Below are 22,003 nucleotides of genomic sequence, written 5' to 3' on the forward strand. Positions count from 1 at the left end.
AGGCATGTCCTATTTTAACCTTTTTCTAAAACCCGAGTTAGAAATGATTATCTGCTTGGTTTCAAAAAGTAGTAAAATATTGGTCATAGTTTTCAATTAATTTCTAACTGAAATGAATGTGAGCTTTCACATTGGGATAAAGCGTGTTTTAAATGTACTATGTGGGCAAAGAAAATTTAGAAAAGTAGAACAGATGAGCATAGTTGTATTTTTAAGTAAGTGTATCCCCTTATTTCCGGCATTTGGACATGCTCCTGATGTAATTAATATGTTAGGTTGCTGTTTTTTACACTGATTAACTCACACAAATAAAATGTAAGTAAAAATGTACAATTATTTTTTCTATAGAATTCTTGTTTGTGCTGATTGTTACATAGCATTTAGACTTAATGCAAATCAAACCTCACAAATTTCTTTTTAATACAAGCAACTGCATTAAAGTTGCAAGTAACCCTATTTGTTGCAATAATATTCTGAATAATTTGCTATTTCAGCTAATTTTAGTTATTCTATTACTAATAACTTTTTTATGTGCTAAACTCGTTAGAGGTTTTGTGCAGAAATAACAAAGAATGCTGTTTTCAATAGCAGCCAGAACAAATAGGTTCTTGTTAAAGAATAATAAAAAGGGGACCATGGTTTCGAAGGTCACCTCATCATTCTGCCTTCTAATACAGACAGAAATACACCCATTTTCATCAAACATATTCTGCAAGAGGTACTTGGGCAGCTGTGCGGCTAAGTAACGGTATTAAGAAATATGTGCTGGGCTGGTCCATGTGCGGACCCTAGTATCTCCAAGGGGGAAGACAATCTTCTCTGGAGTTACGCGGCACTGCATGCACTGGTAGCCTTACTCTTGAACGTCATCTCTAGCAAAGCAAAGATCACGGGAAAAATTTTTCCTTTTCACATATCAATGTAAAATAATTTGGTTTAAAAATTTGTCAGCCTCTTTCTACATATAGTTGAGATATATACAACTCAACTAAGTGTACAGGCACGCAAGTCTGTCTTGGCTATGCGTGAACTGCATCATGGATGAACCGGCCTCAGGCTGTGGGCGATGCCCGAAATAACCCGAGGCAAACAGGTGACTGTCAGCGTATTTTTCAGTCTGTCTCTCTAGACAGACTGTCTCGTTTTATTTGTCTTTTCGGATAATTGCTTTCGGGGTCTAAAGAGTACGTGCATCTCGATGTTCAAACGCCCCACAACGGACCCCCAAATCCAAAAGAAGTACTTGCCCTGCTGGGCACTGCTGGGGAAGCTAGAAAGCTAGTGTTACCAGGATAAAAACAGAACGAGGAGGCCGAGGTAGGTCCCCGCTGCGCCCGTCCGTGCCTCACCGGCCTTTTAAGCGGCCGGCGGCAGGGACAAAACGCTGCTTTTCCTTTTATTTCCCCCGAGAGCAGGCGAGGCCCCGCCGGCCGCGGCCCGCCCGCCCCTCCCGCCTCCGCGCCCAGCGGGGGCGGGGCCAACGGCCGTCCTCCCCCCCCCGCCCCCCCGCCGCCGGCGTCTCGCGCCCCGGCCCCGCCCACACGGCTCAGAGGCGCCAGTTCCCTCGGCGGGCGGGGGCCGCTCTCGGCTGGGCCCGCGCTCCCGCCAGCGGGGAGGCGCCGCCGCCGCCCCGCCCCGCCCCGCCCCGTCCCTGCGCGGCCGCGGAAGGAGCCACCGCGGGCGCTGCCGCTCCTCCCCGGCCGGCGCCACCAGCAGGGGGCGGCGGGGCCCGCAGGCCGCCTTTCCAGAGCAGCGCGCTCTGCCCTCCCCGACCGCGCCTTCCTGGCCGGGCGGCCGGGTGCGGTGACGGGGAGTGTAGTTCTGGGCGGCCCGCCCGCCCGCTGCTCGGAGGGCGCTGCCGCGGCCCGAGGACTACCCGGCCCAGGGTGCAGCGGGCGGGCTGTGTCACGTGCCGTGCAACATGGCTTCCCCGTGCCAGGGGCAGATGGAGCCTGCGGCCGTCAGGGGCTGGTGAGCGCCCGCGGCGTGGCGGCGGCGGCATCATGCAGAAGATCAAGTCGCTCATGACCCGCCAGGTGAGCGGCTGGGGTCGGGGAGGCGCCCGGCTGGGAGCGGTGCCGCGGTGCCGGGCGCCTGCGGGGGGCTGCGGCGGCCGGCTTCCGGGAAGAGCGGAGCTGGGGTGTGTAAGAGCGCCCATCTGGTGTACGCGCAGCCCGTTCTCCCTCCCTGCTTCTGCTTTAGTTAACAGTCGGAACCATCCACAGGTCCTAACGCGTACTTTATACAGTCATGGAATATACATACATGCAGACTGTATATGTATATGTATGCGTTGCATTAGATATCACACACGTTTTCTGTATCAGTTTCCTTCCCCACATGTAATTTTGGGGCAGTAGACCATGGTACAGTAACGTGGCTTTGCCTATCAGTAAATGTTTATGGTCAAAAGCCTGGCCGGGTTTTGGAGGTGCTAGAAGACTTAGTGGACCTAGTTGACGTTTGGGTCTGCGTTTCCAAGGAGCTGACCCTTTAAAAGGGATGTTTTAGAAGAGCGTTTGAGTCATTTAGACATGCTGAGTGTGACTGAAATGAAGCATGTTTACCCACGTGTCTAAATTTAATACCTTAAAAAAATTGCTTAACAATCACCCTTCTCCTCTGCCACATCAGAAAATGGTGGGAGAGTTGATTACCTGAAGTTTGTGTTTCTAAGCTACATCTTCAGAGATGTAGTGTGCATACTGGAGGCAGGGTTTAAAAATGGATATCAGCATGAAAACGTGATTTTTTTTTCCCCCCTACTCCCCATGCTATTATACTGGAATGGATAATGAGGTTTCTGTTGGGGCTTTATAAGTCTGTGCTTGAGGGCTCCTTTATCAGTTCCCTCCTTGGCCAAGAGGCAGCTGATCACTCTGACATCTGTTTCCTGCTGAAATGATTTCTTAGGTCATCACTTTACATGTGCTGTGCTCGTTTCTAGCTTGAGGCTTGACTGAGTTCAGGCGTCTCTCCTCTGAATTTTTATCTTGCCACCTTTTAGAGTTTTTTATGTCTAGGTCTTGTGGCGTGCCTGTAGTTCTTAATACTAGTGCAATGAAAAACACGCATGGGAGTGCTGTCAGTACAGTTGTAAATGATCAGTTCTCAGCCTGCTTAAAAGGAGTTGTGGGCACCTGTGGAATAATTTGGGCATTAACTGCAGAAGCAACTCTTGCTTAGTGAATTAACAACGGGAACATGAATCGTTATCTCCGACCTTACTGGCTACGAATTCAGTTCTCTCTTTTTGTGCCCCAGCAGTTTAAGTTCTGGGAAATTTGTTTAGATCAAATAAAAAATATTAAAAATTTCTGAATTAAAAAAATAACATTTATTTTAAAATACGCTTTTAAATTCATGTATGCATGTGGGTATGTTAGTATTTTCTAAAGGACACTTGGGAAGCCTGCCTTGTATGGAAAGGTTTGGTGTAGGAATAACTGAAATTTGTGGTCTGAAAAGTATATAACTCATTTTTCAGCCTTTGGGAAGACTTAATTTCCACTTAGCAGTCAGTGAGTGGACCTTTTTAATGGTTTTGAAAATAATCTGCAAGTGCTGCAAATTTTTGAAGGGAATATATGCAAATGAGAAGTGCAGCAGTTGTTTTGGGTTGTTTGGTACCTTGAATTTCTGAATCGTAGAGGTCAGTTGTCTTTGGTGGTAACTGGAAAGGGAGGTTGTTTTTAAATGATGTGCAAGAAAATCTGAGAATCTAAGAACTAAAAAGGAGGTTTTGTATATATCAGGAAAGTGAAACAATTTTGAAGTGTAGTAGTTGCCATAAAAGTGATTAACTTGTAAAACACTTTATCGCTTTTAACAGATAGAAAACAGATTGTTTTACCTCCTTCCATCTAAAATGAAACTTCTTTCATTGTAAGCTGATTTTTAATAAGGAGGTATTTCTTTGAAGGTTACCTAGTGATTGCATAGCTCCCTTCATTGCAGAGAAAGCATAGGTACCCAAGGGCTGATTTTTTGAAAAGGGCTTAGGAGTGGTATCATTGGTATCAGTTGGGGAAGATAGGAGCTAAGTCTGTCTAAAAGGCAGGGCTCATGAGAGTTGCCTGGAGTCTCAGGGAAACCTGGAGTTAGAACTGTGTTTGAAACCTGAATGTTTAAGGTCACCTCTTCTTTCTTGTTTCTGATTGTAGTAAAAACATACTCTTTTTTTTTTTTTTTTTTTTCCCCTAGAAAGCTAGCAGGAAACGTACTAAAAAGCATGTGATGTGGTACTGCTTTATAAAATAGTGTTGAATGTTCAGTATATGCATGCTCTCCAGTTAATTGATGCTTCGTGCAGAAAGCTTCAGTCTTACGAGAACATATTCTATTTATGTGACTATATGTATTTTAAAGAGTAATTATTACATGAAGCAACTGATGTGTTTTTTTTACATCTTTTTGAATTTCCTTATGGATAAGGAAAACCTGTCCTAATAGTTTTATATGGTAAAAAGAGAAGTACTCCATCATACAAAAATAAAATAATTATGCTACAGAGTAGGTGTCACTTACCTTGAATGAAATTTTATTTGTTTCCACTAACCCATCAAGTTAGTGGAGCAGAGTACATTAAAAATGGAAGTGTGTCCAAAAAAACATAAACATCAAATAATAGATCTGGGAGCTGGCAGGGGAAAGTTGGAAATGCTTCGATATTTGGTTGATTTGTACATGAATAGTCTCATTTAAATGTTCAGAGAATAAGGCCTTAGCCTTCCAGCCTTGTGTCAGTGTAACTTATTAAAGTATTTGTAGGTATATTTACTTCAACACCAGGTGAGACTTGTGCAGTTTGCTAGCAAGACACGTACACTAACGAATCCTAACTGAATATTCAAATTCTTTTAAAGGGTCTAAGGAGTCCTCAAGAGAGCGTTCATGACCTCAGTCCTATTGAAAGCTTTCGGATTCCTAGTAAGGTATGTTACATGGTCTTTTTTTCCTCCTTTTAGTTTTTCATTTTATACTTAGATGACACTAATCTCCTTTTTTTTTTTTTTTTCAACACCAATTTTCTGCTGTTCTTTTTGATAGTTTTTTCTGGCTGAAAATCTTACCAAGTATTTCTGTAAAATGATTAGAGTTGTGAGGCAAAACAGTGCACTGAGTCAAAATGAAGATGCATTAAAATATCTTTCTTAGAACTTCTGAGTTTTCACTGGCATGCTGGTCCTAATTCTGTTTAGGATTTCTACTGTAATAATTAAGAAAAAAAAAAAACCCTCCACTTTCTGTCACTCTGGAAAGTAATGCTATACAGGTAGCCTGTTTGTTAGTCCTGATATTCAGTCTCTTCATGGATTTGGTACCATACATATGTTTCCTAGGTTCACAGTTTTCATCTGCAGCATATATAATTAACTTTATATAGTAAATATAGTTTATATAGTTACAGTTAACTTTTAAATATTATAGCTTTATAATAATACATTTTTTGTCTCACTGCTTACGTGATGCCGGCCCACTTTTGCCTCACAAATCAGGCTCAATCATCTTCGCCCGGGGCGAGGGGTGGGGGGAGGAGAGGCTTGGCACAATTTTTGACTGCCCCTTCTGTCCAGTTGATTTGGCTAGATGTTTCACGAGACTTACTGTGGATGATGTTTATTATTCAGTAATTTGGGCTTTACCTTTAACCAATCAATTATTCAAGCTAATGACTTAAATTGAATTTGGATGCCTTATATTATAATAGTTACAAAAAGAGTTCTGCTTTGTCGACAAGTACTGTGTGACATGCTTGTGCTGACCAGAAAATCAATGTTACTATGTATTTAAAAAAAAAAATCAAATAACACTATCTGAATTGATGCATAATGTTCTGTTAAACAGTGACTAATATATAATGTCAAAGAGCGAATTTATTAAATTACACTGATGTTGAAAGAACTGTCTCATCCTAATGACTTAGATTTCAAAAGTATATATTCCTGCCACCCACTGAGCATCTGATTTCAGGCTGATTTTTATGCCAAGTTGGATATCTAGGTAAAAGTAGATGTGGGGTATCTTGCTTGGATTTTCAGTCTGTAATAGTTCGATGTTATGTGTCTAGTAAGCCTACACCTTGTTCAATTAACAATGGGAAAATAAGTGCATTTCAATTTGCATTTTTCATACATTTATGTCAAACAGCAATAGTAAGCTTGTGGCAGTTGTATGCTGTCAAACCTTTGTAATGCGAGAACATAATCTGCAACTGTTCTGCAAAAAGAATCGCATTAAAGTTGTTATAAATTCTGTGCCTGAAAAGATTGCATCAACATTAAAACATATCACCTGATTTTATTTTTTTAAGCTGATAAAACTACCAGCTATATTGCAAAATCCACAAAAAAGGGAAATTTTCTTGCATCACTCTAATAATAGTCTAAAATTAGACTATTCTCTTTCATATGCAGTACGTAACTTAAACAGTCTTCTCTTCCATCAAAGCTTTTATCTGAAATTTTTATATTCTTCAGTCTTCTAATGTGGGTTTTTTTTCCTTCCTAAATGTTTTAGGTGAGTAGTTTTTAAGCTAACTTACTTTTCGGAGTTGCTTGCTTTAACTTTTTCCTGCTCAAAAAACTGTCTTCAGTGAAACCCTTATTCTGACTAAGTGAAAACATTAACTTTACTCAAGATTCTCTTGGTCTGTGTTAGGAGCAGCGCAACTCCTTAAACAGCCCCAAGCCGTTTAAGACAGTAACTTTGCTCTCAGCCCTTTTCCATGAAAGGAAGGAATGCCTCCTTAAGCCTGCTAAACCCTTTATTGTAGGATTTTCCTTTTCAAATTAAAGCAAACCAGATGAGATGCTGTAACATGTCTTCTGTCACTGGGAGCATAAATTCTGTTTTCAAGACTAGATACCAGGAATTTCTTTTCTGAGGGGGAAGTCGTTGGCTGTGTTTGTGATATGAATAGCTGTAATAGAGATTAGATTTCAGTATTGTACCAAGAAGGTGAAAATCCTTGAGTCCTTAGATTTAGGTATTTATTTTGAACTGAAACTGTATTCAATGCCATAGCAACGTACTGATGTCACAAATTACGTTATAATTACAGGATCAAGCAGCTTTGCTGGATATAAGCTAAAGCCTCTCGATAATTATTTTATAATAATGGACAAGACTGGTAAAGAGAATTTCCTTTTGAATACAAAGGTGAAGAGAGTAAAGAAAAGCTGTAGTTTTTTTAAGGGGAATAAGTAAAAGCTTAGCTTCGCAATCTCAGAGGCAGCTCTTGCAGAGCAAACCTGTGAAGCTGTTGTACCCTGCTGACACTCTTTCACAGCCTTTTTTGTTTGTATCTTGAATAATAATAGTCTATGTTCGCCAATCAGATTATACTCTGACTACGGAATGGTTATGTTGCTGCATTTTTTCACCGCACTTGCAGGTTTGAAGTGGTATCTCCAAATTGATTTAGGGTAAGTGTTACCTAAAGTTTAGAGAGCTGAATTAATGCTGTAGAAAGATATACAGAGTGAAAGACTGCAGAGTCTGCATAAAACATTGGAAAGACCACAGGACATTGATAGATAATGCTAACTCTAGGGAGAAAAATACTTTTTTGAAATTGGGAATGACAAACTAGTTAGAAGGTCAGATGGAGAAACTAGAGAACAGGAGAAGGCACATGTTGAAGTTGCATCCCCTGAGGAAAATAGCAGCAAAATTCTGTTGGGTCTTGATGTCCGAAAGTTGCTGGTCCGCTGACCAGTTGCTTGCTGGTGAGCGTGTGAAAGCGATGACTGTGCTTCCTCTCAGTGTGCGTTCTTTTCGTTGGGTTTGTTTGCCTTTAGCAAGTAAATGATTTGTTACCCGGATGTTTTACTGAACGCTTCGGAGTGTAAGCACGCATGTTAACCACTGCGCTAGCAGGTGCTGCAGCTGCCTCGGAAAATTCCAATCTGCCTCAGTCATAGGAAGGTAAAGAATTCACCTGCTAACTTGTTCTACTTCACGTTGTAATGCCGAATCATGCTGCCAACTCAGGTCACACAGAGATGTAAGTGTATAATAGTTTAGGTGTGTGATACAGTCTGCAGATAAGGCAAATCTGAAGTTAAAGGCTAGCTTTCTAGAAGAGAGAGTTACCTGCAGGGGTGTTTTTAATACCGTTTTGACTGAGATACCTTGCTTCATCTGTGCCTACCTCGTCCTGGGGAGTCCTAATTCTTGGTGTGTCAATATCTTTTGTTTGTTGAAAGCGGTAGATATTAAGAATGAGACAGAACCACCGTACTGATTTTTAAGACGTTCTGCTGTTGTCAGCCTTGTTCTTTCACAAGCAAGTAGTAGATACTGTCACGAAAGGGTAAGGTGGGCGATTTTTATTCTTGAAAGCAACGTCTTGGGGTTAGTAATGAGATGACTTTGAATGAAGTTATATCTATCTTGATAACTAGCTCATCCTCAAATATTAGTTGACTCTTGGTGGTTTGTGGTGGTAAGCAATGCTGAATTTTTTTAAAATGTTTTTCCTATGGATAGTATACATTTCAAACTATATGAAAGTTTGAATTTCTTACTGTGTGGGTTTCTGTTTCCCCTGTAGTAGCTGAGTGCTTTTTCAGGAGTGCATTAAGTGGTGTGATTAGTATCCGTTGCATGGATCAGTCTTTGTTATTTTCTTTTCATGGAGAGAATTGCTTTCATAGTGTAATATTTGTTTTGGTAGAGTGAAGTTTTTTTTAGTATGTGCTCTGTATTCACAGTGGAGAAGGAAGGATCGAAGGAATGGTCAGAGCATTTGATGTGAAAGATAAGGGACTGTCACAAACCTTCCTGCGGCCCTTCATTCTGTAGCTGCAGATCCACAGGCAAAAAAGTTTTATTTTGGGTTAGTTTTTATTTTATATATGCATATATACATTTACACATATATGCATAAGTAAATATATAAAATGATGTCTTATGAGACATAGGATGTGTGTGTGAGTGTGTGTCTGTGTATATATATAAAATTAATTTTATGTATTTGTTTCATTATGATAGGATGTTGCAATATACCTGCTGAGTGGAAGAACTGCCAAGCAGGATTCCTTCTCTTGGAGTTTAGGATGAGCTTGTCTTTGAACGCAAATGTTAGCGGAGCGCAGAATGGAGGGTTATAAATTGACGCTGTGTTTGTCCGTGTTCTTTCTGCTGATGACAAAGATAGGGAAATTCCCTCCAAATGAGGAGCGAGCATGCTTGCCTTCTGCAGAATTTGCCGTTTGCTCCCTCTATGTAGAGGTGCATAGCCTAATGCTGACCTTCAGCTTTTAATTACCGAGTCTTTTGGCTGATTGTGACTGGAGTGCAGAAGGTGTTTGTTTCAACTCTGTGCAAGGAAGTATTGCTTCATTAGCAATTTTGTTTTTGGTGTTGCAGGTGGTGTAGGACAAAAGGGAGAGAGTGGGAGTGAGATGCTCATGCAAATAGCTGGGCAGGTCATCTAAAACTTCATGAACTGCCTTTCAGAAGAGTCTGCAATGAAATGACTCTTCTGAAAGGCTGTTCAATAATTGCTGTAGGCTCCTGTACCTGTAAGCTCATATTTGCATAAAACAGGAAGGCAAAAAGATGCAAGTGTGTGAATGCAAATGCTGTGTTTTATTTAGCAATGGCTCCTTCAAAGATGCAAAGCTGTCAAATAGTGTCCCCTCTCACCCACCTTCACTGATAGGTTTAGGTGGCACTATGTAAGAGAGGCCTGCTGCTTAGGGTGGCACTAATCATGCCCTGGAGGGAAGTGTGTGTTGCTAAATTTGACAGGGTAGATTGTCTTTCCATGAAAGTATGATATAAACTACTTGCAAGAAAAATTACACTTTTGGCACCACAAGTGATGCAGGTGTTATGTAGAAGCGTCTTGCTGAACAAAGCCTGCGAGAAACGTCTAGCTCATGAACTGACATCTTAGATGATTGTGTTGGCCCATTATTGCTTGAAGAGTTCTTACTATTGAATGTGTGTTTTGACCTGGGCTGGTGGATTGAATTAGAGTAGTTTGTTCCGCCTTATGGATGTGCTAATTATTCTTTCTGCTCTCTTATGTATCTAATTAATTTGTTTTAGCAGTGTTGAAATTCTCTGCATGATTGTCATTATATGATTCACTCCATCCTGATTTTTCTACAGGTACTTTTATTCTGAATACCTCTTGGAATTGCTGAATTTACATAAAATTTACTGTTAAGTGTTTTTTAAGTAGCAATAATTAGAAAAGTTTTGAGGTAGAAAAATGCTTTAAAGGGTTTAATAGAGCTTCTCTCTCTGCCTCTGCACGGTGTAAGAGCACAGACTTTATAGTGCCAAATCTGGCCATACCTGGGGCCCCCTAAAACTGTGATCTTTGTATGTACATTGTAAATTTTTCTGTATCTCTAATTAAAGAAATGAGTAATTAAATTTCAGGAAATAAACTTTGGCCAAGGACACTCGCTTCCTTCAGGGGTGAGTGAATAAACTGGCCTTGAGTGTGTTAGTTATTTGAAACTAGTGGAGCGTGATGGACTGGAAGCTGTAATTTACCATAAGGTCTGGTGGAAAATAATGTAACTTATATGGCAGCTTGAGTTTATCCGGGAGAGTCGTTCTCTGTGGGCCGCTTTTCTAGAAGGAATGAACATGATAAAGCTGGATTGATTTAATAAATATTTTCCTAGGCAGTATTTTTGGAAGAATTACTGCGATGAATGATCTCTTTGAGGGTCACAAGGGTTTCTTAGTAATTTTTCTAATTGTGTCATCGTCGCCTTTATATTTGTGCAGAGAACTGTGGTCTTCTACACAGGAAAAAAGCTCATTAATTCATTTTCATGCAAATATTAATATTAAAAAACACTCCCCAAGTTGTTATTCTGGATGTAAAGCTGCGTGATAATATGTACCTGTGCTATTTTTTTAGTATATGTTCAGGGATGTCAGTCACTATTGACATACAACACTGACATTCCATTTCATCCCTACAACAGCTATCAATAGCCTGGAAATTCAAATGGTCCTAAAGATTTCTTATCAATTTTAATTTTTCTTTTGTTTAAACAAACAACCACTCATGGACTTGGAGCCAAACATCCAGATGATAAATTTAGCTTATTCCATTTGCAGCGCTTCAGTGAACAGATTAAGCTGACCCTGTTGCCTGTCTTGGATAAGTTCTGATTTAGGTTTTTACAGATAAAACTCAATGTACTGTCAAATGTTAAGCTAATTTATAGAGGGGGGCTCTGTTACAGCTCCCATTTGTTACGGAGCTCACAAGGAAATAAATATTATGCATATGCATATATATATATATATATATATATAAATATATATATATATATAAAAATAAAAGAATATAAATGCATATGGTTAGAGTAGAGATTCATTCCTTTGTAAACAGAATTGTTCCAATCTGAGCATGTGCTTCATCTGCCAATACCTGTATCCTCGTGTGAGGGAAGCTTCAAAGAGGTAGACTTAAAAAAAAAAAAAAAAAAAAAAATGCACACAAAAGACTCCAGAAAGGGCTATTTTTCAAAAACCTTTTCATTCTCATCCCCTGTAACTTGGCTTGCTCTCCTCTTTTTCACATGCTTATTAATAAAGCTGAACTGTGATATGGAAAGGACTGACCAGGTTTGATGATTTGAATTTTCTAACTGACTATAAATTAGGTGCCAAGTGGAGTAGTGCGGCTGTGTGCAGCAGCGCAGCTCTCTTTAGTGCCGCTGTGATGGAACTGGCTCTTCCATACCAGCTTACTGCAAACTTGTCTCCTTGGTGTCATCGACTCTCAGTGGCGAGTAACTGAATTAGGCTTTGCCCGTATCAGAGCAAAGGGATGCTTTATGGGGTTGTGGTGCTCACTAGGGCCTGGGCTGTGCTCAACACTCATTTTTTAGGAGCTTGAAAAATAGCATCTTCCTACTCTAGACACTTTTATTCATGTGCTTTGTTTATTAATCGGATGCAAGCTAATGACCTGGTTGTCCCGTGCTCGGTAGGCGCTTGTCCCGCTGTGCAGCGCGTCAGGCGCCTCTGTGTTCCTCTCGCTTGTGTCGGTGCGCTCCTTCCCGCCCAGCCTCCCCCAGGCGCCCTGTGCAGTTGGCGGGTTGCCGATGTGCCCGTGGCTCGGTGATGCGCGGCAGGTGTCTCATGCCCCGTACGTCCCTGCCGGTTGGCGGCTGTGAACACGGTGGAGGAGAGGAAGATGGCAGAGCCAGGAGCGCCGTGGGTTTTCTCCGCCTTACCCTCGGCGGCGCTGCCTGCCTGCCTGCCTGCCGGCCGCCGCCGGCCCGCTGCCCTGGGAGCGCCCGCGGGGCCCCTCTCCGCCTGCAGCGCCGCCCCTGCGCCGCCAGGCGGCGCCCAAGCACCGCCGCGCCCTGGGCTGCGCTTCAGCTCGCGGCTTGATGGCTTCGCCCCGCTGGGCATGGAGCCTCTTCCAGCCTGAAATCCTGCTCGCTCTGCATCCGAGCAAGCAAGTGCTCCTGGCCTTTTTTTTACTCTTCCCCGTCCCCCTCCTTCCCTCCCCCGTCCAGCGGTAGGTGCTTTAGCAGAGCTAGATCCCTGCCTTTCTGTGCCGGTGGCTCCTTGGGATGTTTTGCAGGACTGCTCGCTTGTCGCCCCTCGGCTGCCCGTGACTGCGTAGGAAAACAGTGCCGTGCTTCACGGCGTCGCGCTCTTGTTCGGAACGCGCGTGCTTTTATCTCGTTTTGATCGAGGCACAAAGTAAGGCAGTTAGTGAATTAATCTAAAATCTGATGCCTTTCAGCCAGTGAAATAAACCCCGGGCCCTTGGTGATGGAGAACGCTGCCGCCTTGCCCCTCTGCAGCCCCTCTGTTTGCCGGAAGGCCTCGAGTCATGGTGGGACACCTGGACTTGCTGGTTCCGTTCGTCAGGGTTACGTTCCCATGCTGAGGAATGTGATCAGAGTTTTATCTTTTTGCGAAAGACTAACCTGGTGTTCCTCACTTCAAGGTCTCTAATAAAAGTGTTGTATTCCTTTCTACTGGAGCAGCCTCTGGGGAAGAGGAGGGGGCCAATGGTGGCCGAGGAGTCCAACATAGGAAGCGTGGGGGAGGCGCTTGGTCTGTTGTGGCTAGTGGGAAGCGCTGGGTTACTGAGAGAAACCTTCTGTGGGAGATTGTGACAGAGGGGAGGGTTGTATATATCTTTAGTTTTTTGAAAGTCATATCTGCGTCTCTGTTTAGACCTCCCTAGCTGGTCCAAGAAAAATCTGAAATCAGTTAATTTTGTGCAAAGAAGGTAGACTTTCCATTTCCCCATGTAAAAATGCAAGTGGTTAATGGCATGGCTTTTATCAGTGCGAATTACAAGGGTTGAGTTGAAAGGTAGTATAGGTAAGTAAAGGTGGTGACACTTGTCTAGCCTGGGTTTACAAAGGTCATTCTTCTGATTTAAAAATTCAAGGTTTATTTGTTACTTTTTCTTTTTTCTTTCTCCTCCACAAACAATTCTTTCTTCCCTAAAAATACAGGGGGCTTGGTGGATCAATGAAGCCAAGTCTTCTCTGGATCTGTTAACTAACTGCTTTATCTCATCTTGAAAATAACAAGTCAGTCTCTTTGGCTCTTGTTTCAGTGAGATAGTCCACAGTTAATGATTGAACAGTTAGCCCAGTTTCTTAAGATTTTGGTGACGGGAAGATTGTCTCATTAAAAGACATTGGAAATAATGTGCCAAATCAATCCTTTTTGATTGTATTTAAGTAGATTTATGCCAGAGATGATAAATACGTTTGATTTGACTTAATATTAAATTTGTGATGTTGGTCCTATATGAAGAAGCTTGGGCTGAGTTACTTTTCCTCAAAAGCAGCAAGATGGAAAGATATTTCTCCTATATCTTGAATCAAATAGTGGCTTTTATGCTGTTAAGGAGGAGCTTCAACATGCTTTTTTTTTTTCCCCCCGAGTCACCAGATTTGTTTTAGCATGGGAGCTGCAGGTTGCAAATGCAGTTTAAAGGTTCCTCATGCAAGTTTTCCTATTGTGCTTGTTAAGTTTGAGCCTTTCTTTAGAAACAGTGGGAGAATGATGCCTGTTCGTGAAAGATCAAGCATTTTATTTGCTTCCACAGCAGTGACCCCTCTCTGTGAAGAGAATATCGGGAAGGTGTATTTTTGTAAAGATATCTTTTTTTAGTTCTGATAATCATTTGAAAGGGATTTTGGAAAAGGTGCATGAAGCTATATGCTGTGTGTTCCTGGATGTCTCTTTTGCTATATTACTCTCATAAATATCACTTCTAGCAGTCTGAAGGTGACAGGTTTCCTTGGCCCTTTTTGGGTGTCCAGTGTATTCCTCGTGTCTGCTGATGACACTAATGTGTCTGAATTTGCATTAGACCCTATAGGGTATATCATACTGTTTGGCCTGTGGGATAGTGTTTTGCCTGACAAAGATTGGCTGTTGAGAAGGCATCTCAGACATGTTAGAAATGTGTTAGTGTACGTGTGCGTGTTTGTAATGCTTTTGTCCACAGAGCCTGAGCCTGTGGTGTGCAGCAAAGGATGCTGCAGCTTCTGGGCAGCTCATTTATGGAGCTTATTTATCATTTACTCTTTTATCATTTTAGACTTTAACCATCCCCTGTAGAGTTAATGACCAGTTCAGGTCTTTAGCATACTGATTATATTCTGAGTATTATAACTTGTTTTGAAATCACAGAAACAACATTCTTCTGTACAAAAACCTAACACACTCTGGCTTTTAAGAAGCTATTATATTTTTTATTGTTTTTTTTCTTTGATATTTAAATGAAGAAAACTAATTTGCTGAGAGTGATGTGTGAGTTTTTCCAAATAAATTATGTATGTATAATGGATCACTCTAGAACAATTAAAATATGACAGATAGCTTACTTTAATGTACCTTGCCCCTTATCATGCGTATCCTATGTTTAATGTGTTTTAGATGAAAATTATATTATTTATACATGCATGATTGTGTTTAGTATCTTTGGTGTCAAACTGGAGTGTGTTAACTTCTGGTGCAGTGTTCGCCTGTCCCTTCCTCACGTGCCCTCTGGTGGAGTTGTAGCAACAGCTTGCCAAACTATTTTTAGTTTATTACAAGAATTTCTACAACATTCTGAACCTCAGGAGAAAAACTATGGACTCACTGCATTTGTGTCACGTGTTACAGATAAAACGTGTTGATTAAGAAGGATTTAGATAATCTGTGGCAGTGAAGTCTGCGCTTTGTTCTTAGCAAGTTTTGGATGTCTTGCTCTTTGTAATAGGAAGAACGAGCTGATCTTTTTCTCACAGATCTTTTTCTGCTATTGCTTCTTGTGCTGAAATTATAAATGGCTTTTGAAAACTACTAGCTTTGGTAAAGCGTTGTTCCTGCTAGGATGTGATGTTACATTGTGGGAATCCTTTTGTGTTTTGTGAAGGAGGAGCTCCGAGAGTTACGGGAAGAACCAACTGATCCTCAAGTTCAGCAAGAAATAATTAACAGCATTGAAGAAGTATATTTTTCCAATGATTCCTTTGATATTGTGAAATATGAATTAGAGGTAAGTTGTCTTCTTAAAATAATAGGCAGTCATTTTGACAAATGAGAGTCAGAAGTCTGCTTCGTTTAATAATCCCCTCTTCGTTGTTCCCTGTATTCTGCCTTGATAACGAAACTTTTTTTTTCCCCCTGTCCCCTGGACCGTCTCGTGATTGTGTGGGTCTTTCATACATTATTGGTAGGGAGTCTTTTCTTTTAACATGGAAGAACATTGGGCTGTTGTGCTAACGTGCACTCCCTCATATGAACTATCCATAGTGAGAAGGCCAAAATAGTTGGGACAAAAAAAACCTGTTTTGTATTTTGAATATTTTCTTTAGCAGCCGGAATTAATAGATTGAGACATAGTAGTTTTAATGACTAGGGGTGTGTCTGTGTGTGTATGTGTAAATATTGCTTAAAATAGGGGAACTTTGAGGTAATTGTGGTATTTTCTTGTATATCTTTACACTGATTTATTTCAGTATCCATCATTTGAATACAGATTAGATTGCAGAGACCAAAAGAATGTTTCTTTAATCAAATAGATTAGTTAGTTAATGCTGCATGTGTATTTTAGGTACATTTATTTTTCATTGAATTTAATTTATTGTTTACATGCAGAAGCTTCCTCCAGTACTTAGTCTTCAAGAACTGGAAGAGTATAGAGACAAATTGAAGCAACAGCAAGCTGCTGTAAGTAAAACTGTTTCCTTTGTCCCCTTGGGTAATTTGTTATATTGACAGTAAGTATATCTAGAAGTGGAACTGAAAAAGTTCATTTCATTTCTTAAATACATAAGCTGTTAAGCAATCTTCCACTTAACTTAAAATTATGTGCTTTTTTAAATGGAAAATCGTTAAATAAGTCATGGTGATAAGTATGTTTTGAAGAATCACGTGCCAGCTGTTTCTTTAAAAATGACTGTCTGTGTTCAGCTTTTCCAGTATATTGGAAGACAAATAGTAAATGTTCATCGCAGAACTGAACAGTGCTGTAGCATCTCTTGTTTTGAAGGAATTTTGGCAACATAAAACATAATATTTTTTTAAACTCTTTAATCTTTAGAGTTGGTATTTTGCCTTATTTTGCATTTGCCAATTTGTTAACTCTCTTCAAGAATTTCTATTGAATACTGTTATTTGATTATTATATAGTAAAATTAATGAAATCTGAGTAATAACTATAATGTATGGAGGATAATCAGAATTGCAGTTTCTGAAAAGTGCTCATTACATTTCAGGCTTTTTTTTCTTTTCATACATTAACTACTGATTCATTGCACTTTTAAATGTGAATAATATGGTATGAGAAATTGATGTATTAGCAAAGGCATTTAGAGAATAGCTGCCAGTTATAAGCCGAATTCACATCTTTAAATTTAGAGGGAAACGTACAGAAGGAAAATAGTAGATCTGTTATATGGAGAGCAAGTTCCTTCTAAGACAGCTTTTCCTGGAATAAACCTATGCTTATAAAATTTTTTAAGGTATTAGTGAAAAGTTGATCAAATGGATATCCTTTCTCAAAATGTAGAAGGACAGAAAAAAGAGAAGGAAGTTGAAACAGCTAATTTTATTTCAGAGAAAAGTCTTAAGAGGACCTCTGGTGGTGATCTAGTTTTGCTGGGAAACACACTCAAAGCTCAGAGACTACTTCATAGAGGCGTGCTGAATAATTCCTGTACCTGTTATCGGTGTCTTGGCTGTTGTACATACGCAGCTGGAAACAGCTGCAGCTGAGGGAGTAGTTTCAATGCTGCTACTGAATCATGTGAACTGGAAGCTGCATGCGGCTAATGGGTAGTAGGGGAGAGCACTGATTGTTAGGTCTCTCGGAAATATGGCCCAGGCTTGTTTTCCTTTGAATTGTTTTTTTTCTTTCCTCAAAGCCAAAAATTCTGACAAGAAGCATGTGTCCAATTTTTCTTCCCCTTCTGCCTCCTTTCCCCAATTGGGCCTCTTCATGCTTTCCTTAACCTAGTCTAAATATGATTCTGCTGTAGGAAAGGATTGTCATTTGGGTTTATTCTCCTCCTTGGGAATGTGCTGAGTTATTAACATTTTTTGCATGCTGTGTATTAACTCCTTGTGTAGTATTTCCTGGGCAGAGTGAGAGACTGATACATGTTTTCTTTTCCTGTCTCAATTATTGTCTGTCTTGTGATAAATCTTTTAGATTACTGTCCGTCTTGAAGGACGTTGATGTTCTCCATGCAAGACAGTGTTGCACAATTCTGTACGTTATTAGTTCATCCCTAAAATTCTCTTGACCCTGATCGTGAATAGATTATTAGATACAGGACTCAAGAAGTCTATCCGCGGATCACGCAGTATCTCTGGAATCTATGCTTTTGAAAAAGAATATGTACTGCTTTTTTTCATTAGCTGTATTCCAGTTTCAGTGCATGCATCAGTAGCTGTCATATGAATTTACAGTAGTGATTTAGAGATAATTCCAGCTTTTAAATTTCTGTAATATACAGTATTGAAATGATTGTAAGTTATTTGTAAAAGAGCTCCAGCTCTTCCACTTCTTGCTGCCTTTTATCATATGCTTCAGCAGGATGAATCACGGACATGTCTATGTTCTAGGGGTCACTGTAGACTCAGTATTTGCTTGTAGTTTTTTCCACTGCAATTTTCTGTTCGACTGAATGCATTTGGACCTACTCAAGACGACTTTGCTGTGTTTATCATCCTGGCTTTAATCTGAGTAATCATCTTGGTACAGATGATAATCTTTTTTTTTTAATTGTGCATCTGTTTGGCTCCATTTTAATTAATAGGCTGATATTCCTAGTATTTATTTATGTATTTTTTTTAAATCAGGAGATGAAATAAAATCATTACTTCTGATCTGATTAAGGAAAAGATTGCTTTTAAGATCCCCTCATGCAACATTGTATCTTCCATAGATTGAAAATTGCAGCCAGTTTCATTGCTAACAATTGCAATTTTGAATTCCAAAGGTTAAGAATTAAAAATTAAAACCTTACAATTGCCTGGAGGCTGCCAAAAGGGGTGGTACCATTTTGTGAGTGAAAGGAAGTAACCTGACATAAGATGGTGTATCCAGACGAGAGAAAGAGAGAGAGAGAATTGATTAGAAAGGTAATATCAGTAAGTTTGGCACAACAACAAAAATTTTCTGTGGCAGATGCTTGATAGAGTTGAAGATATTTTTTATGGGTAGTTGAGAACCTGTAAAACAAAAAAAGCAGTGTACAAAAACTGAGAGCAGAATGCAGCTCCTTTTATTCCTGTGTATTGCTTGATGAATCCCTTTACAGTGAAGAATCAAAGTATTAGATTTGAACTAGGGGGTTCCATGTCTTGTAAAAATTTTAGGAGAAGCATATATCTGCATGCACAAGACACTGGAAAGATGTTGATAGGGAAGGTGACAGTTTTCACAGGATGTAGACTGTGCACAGAAGTAAACTTCAAAGCCCCAAGATGATACGGGCTGTGTAGCTTTTATCCTAATAATGTCCTTTATTGCCTTTTTTTCTCTGCATAGTGGCTGGTTCTTTTGCTGCCCTGCAGAAGAAAGCTGCATTATCTATAGAACAACTCAGAAAGGTTAAACTTATTTGGTGATTCTGGCTTTTTATTTCTATTTTTTTAAATATGGAGGTAGGAAAGCTAGGAGGTAGCTAGATATGTGCCCTTTGTCCAGATTGCCAGTTGATGGTGTCAATACTTTGAAGACCTTTTCAACCTTGACTTTTTGTACCAAACTGTTGCTGTTGAATTTTTTTTTTTTTTGTGCATTTACGCACAAGAGACTAACCAAAGTAAAAATACCCTTTTTTAAATTCAGTACAGACAGCAGTTCTGAGTAGCATTCCATTTACTGGTAGTTCAGAACAGTGGATAAAATGCTAAAATATGGATGTTCTGCGTAGTAAAGAAAAATAGGTGCAGAGTGAATGTTCATTTTGACATGGTTTTTATCTAATACAGTATCTATTGGAAAGGTAAGTGTCCTCACGGCTAATCTAGATATCCAGATCTAGATCTAACTTGAATGTGTGCTCTAGCAAGTAGAGTAAGCAGAATATAAGCAGATCTAGAGTTCCATATTATTCCTATTTTTCTTTCTAGTATATTCTAGAAGGAGAGGGGTAAGGGATTAATTTAAAAATGCCCACTAATTCCGAGATGGAATTGTACACATATGTATGTATGTATTTCTTGCTCCCAAGGAAAGCTGAATGCCATTTTTAGTATTTTTTACTATTTTGTGGCGTATTTATTAATAAATATGAAGATTACAGAAGTAAATGACATGGAATCACAAACTTCTTACTGAATAGTATAGGGGCTGCCTACTTTACTGAGATTGCTCTGTATCACATTTAATGTTCTCCTTTTGAAGGTATCTAAGAAAGTTGCAGACTTGATTCTTGAAAAGCAGCCTGCATATGTTAAGGTAAGACAACCAACAGTCACTTTTTAACAGTAAATGCCTTCCATGAATTAAAATAACTCTAGCTAATGTGTTATAGGGGATTTTGTTTTGTTTTAATACTTCTGGTAACTAATAAGATGCTGTAATTTTTAGTCCATAGGTATTGAGTGATTGTTTTATTTTAAATTTCAGACTGGCTGCTAACATCAGTGGTTCTAGATACATTGCTGCCTAAATTAAACACAGCTCAAGTATCTAGAATGGTCTGACTAGGTTTCACATTGTGTCTTTAAGTCAAGTTCTGCTGAACTAGCAAAGAGAACAAATTTCGAAGGGCTTCTTTGTTAGGTGCAATATATGCACAGTACAAAGAATTACTGGCTTTTAGAGCTTGGTGCAGAAAGTCCTAAATTCTGACTGGGGTACATTTTGTGCTATTCTGATGCTGATATTGTTTGGATGGGGTTGGACAGCATTAAATCTAGTAACTGATTAGTGGAGATGCTAGCAGCCGGGCTAGAACCAGTTGTGTGTGTATGCTAAGCCTCTATCTGTAAAATGAAAAGAACGAAGCACATTTTGAGCTGGAGGTCCATTAAGATGCTAAAGGCTTTTACATATAATCGTTTTTTAAGAAAGCTTTCTGAAAACATGAGTTCACAGGCTTGACTGGCACCTGGACTTGAAGAGGAGCCTCTCTGGTACCAGTGCTGAGGAATGGTTTCTGATCCCCTTCCTTAAAAGAGTACAGCAACGATCTTCCTTAAAAACCCTTAACCAGAACCCTGCCACTAATCTCAGGCAGTCATGAGAGGGAAGTGTGAAAGAGATGATTGAGCTGAATATGGAGCCTCAGTGTGTCCAGGAAGTCTGAGAGCAAAGCAAAGTGTAACTGCTTCAGAAACTTGCAATAAAACATGGCTACGGCTTCTCTCTCCTCGCTGCCAAAAACGTAATGGGACGAACAGCTATCATAATGGTTCTCTAAAGAGAAGATGTTTTTTCTACCCATCTGTTTTTGATAATGCCCCTTTACATTTCATTAGCTCAGCCTGATTTTATCTGATCTTCCCAGGAAATGACAGTAAGAATTCTGCAGAGGGAAAAGTGGATTGTTATCAAAGTAGTCTGAGAACTATCTTGTGATGGGTAGTTGTGGGTGTCTGTAACTCCTCACATAATGCTGCCTTTTTAATGTGTTCCCTGTGGTAGTCCAGCAGTACTTGAGTTTGGTGATCTCAAAGGCAAAATGCTGGACTGGTTCTTTTTACTATCTCTAATGCTGGCAGAACCTAAGAAGTCTGCCATCGCAATGATATGTGGAATGCCCTCAGCTCTTAACGACAAAGCTGGGGTCCTTGCTGAAGAGGATAGAAAAAATTTACTTTGCTACTTTATAGAATTAATTGTTCCCTTGTGTCTTGTATCATGGCTACTAACGCTTCAGCTACTCCCTTTGGTGTTGTCTTCAGATTTGGGGGACCTGTACATTTGGACATAGTGTGAGGGGGGGTGACTGCCATAGGCCTTCTCTATAGGTTGCCTAGGTAGTGTTCTATAGGCTCTGTTGCTCTGTAGGTAGCGTTCTGCAGTGTTGGGTGAATGATTCAAGACCAGGAGCCGTGAGAACTGTCAGCCTTTCAAAGGAAACATTTGAAAACTGGGAAGATGCAGAACCAGCGTGATGGGTCATGCTTTCTGAGTCCTTCACAGCAATAATACTGAAAAAAGCATTGTGACAGCACTGATTGCTGCAATTCTCATTTTGGTCAAGAAGCTGGAGAGAGCTTGGGAGGGCGATGATGGTTGCCTTTGGTGATGGAGGTCTTTTTCTGCCTTTGTTAACTTTCTTCCTGTTACATCCTTCCTTCCCTTGCCTCCTGCTTCTCATTCTTGCTTCAGGCTGGGGCTGGTACCTCCTGGGTGTTAACCCTTGGTAGATGTCATGGGGCTGGAGTTCTTTTCCTCTTTTGTCCTGACAGCATAATTTCCTCTTCTGCTCACTTGCCTCCCATGGCCCGCACGTCCTGCTTAAGTGACCTTGCATGTGCAGCATCTGTGCTCTGTCATTTTGCTGGGCAGAAGGAAGAG

The 22,003-nt window shown here is 40.3% G+C and overlaps 1 protein-coding gene across 4 annotated transcripts in view; it reads left to right on the forward strand.

The window, feature by feature from the left end:
- Window positions 1-1,648: 1,648 nt before the first annotated feature.
- Window positions 1,649-22,003, forward strand: part of VPS50 (VPS50 subunit of EARP/GARPII complex) — a 102,560-nt gene continuing 82,205 nt past the window's right edge. Inside the window, exons 1-5 of one of the 4 annotated variants that reach the window (XM_068934843.1) lie at window positions 1,649-2,036; window positions 4,866-4,934; window positions 15,395-15,517; window positions 16,120-16,191; window positions 19,880-19,933. In XM_068934843.1, the coding sequence (XP_068790944.1) occupies window positions 2,004-2,036; window positions 4,866-4,934; window positions 15,395-15,517; window positions 16,120-16,191; window positions 19,880-19,933 (351 nt within the window). In that variant the 5' untranslated portion in view covers window positions 1,649-2,003. Of the gene's footprint in view, window positions 2,037-4,865; window positions 4,935-12,363; window positions 12,452-12,745; window positions 12,839-15,394; window positions 15,518-16,119; window positions 16,192-19,879; window positions 19,934-22,003 lie in introns of those variants that run through there. The other 3 variants (XM_068934847.1, XM_068934846.1, XM_068934844.1) reach the window with 3 other exon arrangements.

This window comes from Struthio camelus, chromosome 2 (assembly GCF_040807025.1).
Source record: "Struthio camelus isolate bStrCam1 chromosome 2, bStrCam1.hap1, whole genome shotgun sequence".
Classification (NCBI taxonomy): Eukaryota; Metazoa; Chordata; class Aves; order Struthioniformes; family Struthionidae; genus Struthio; species Struthio camelus.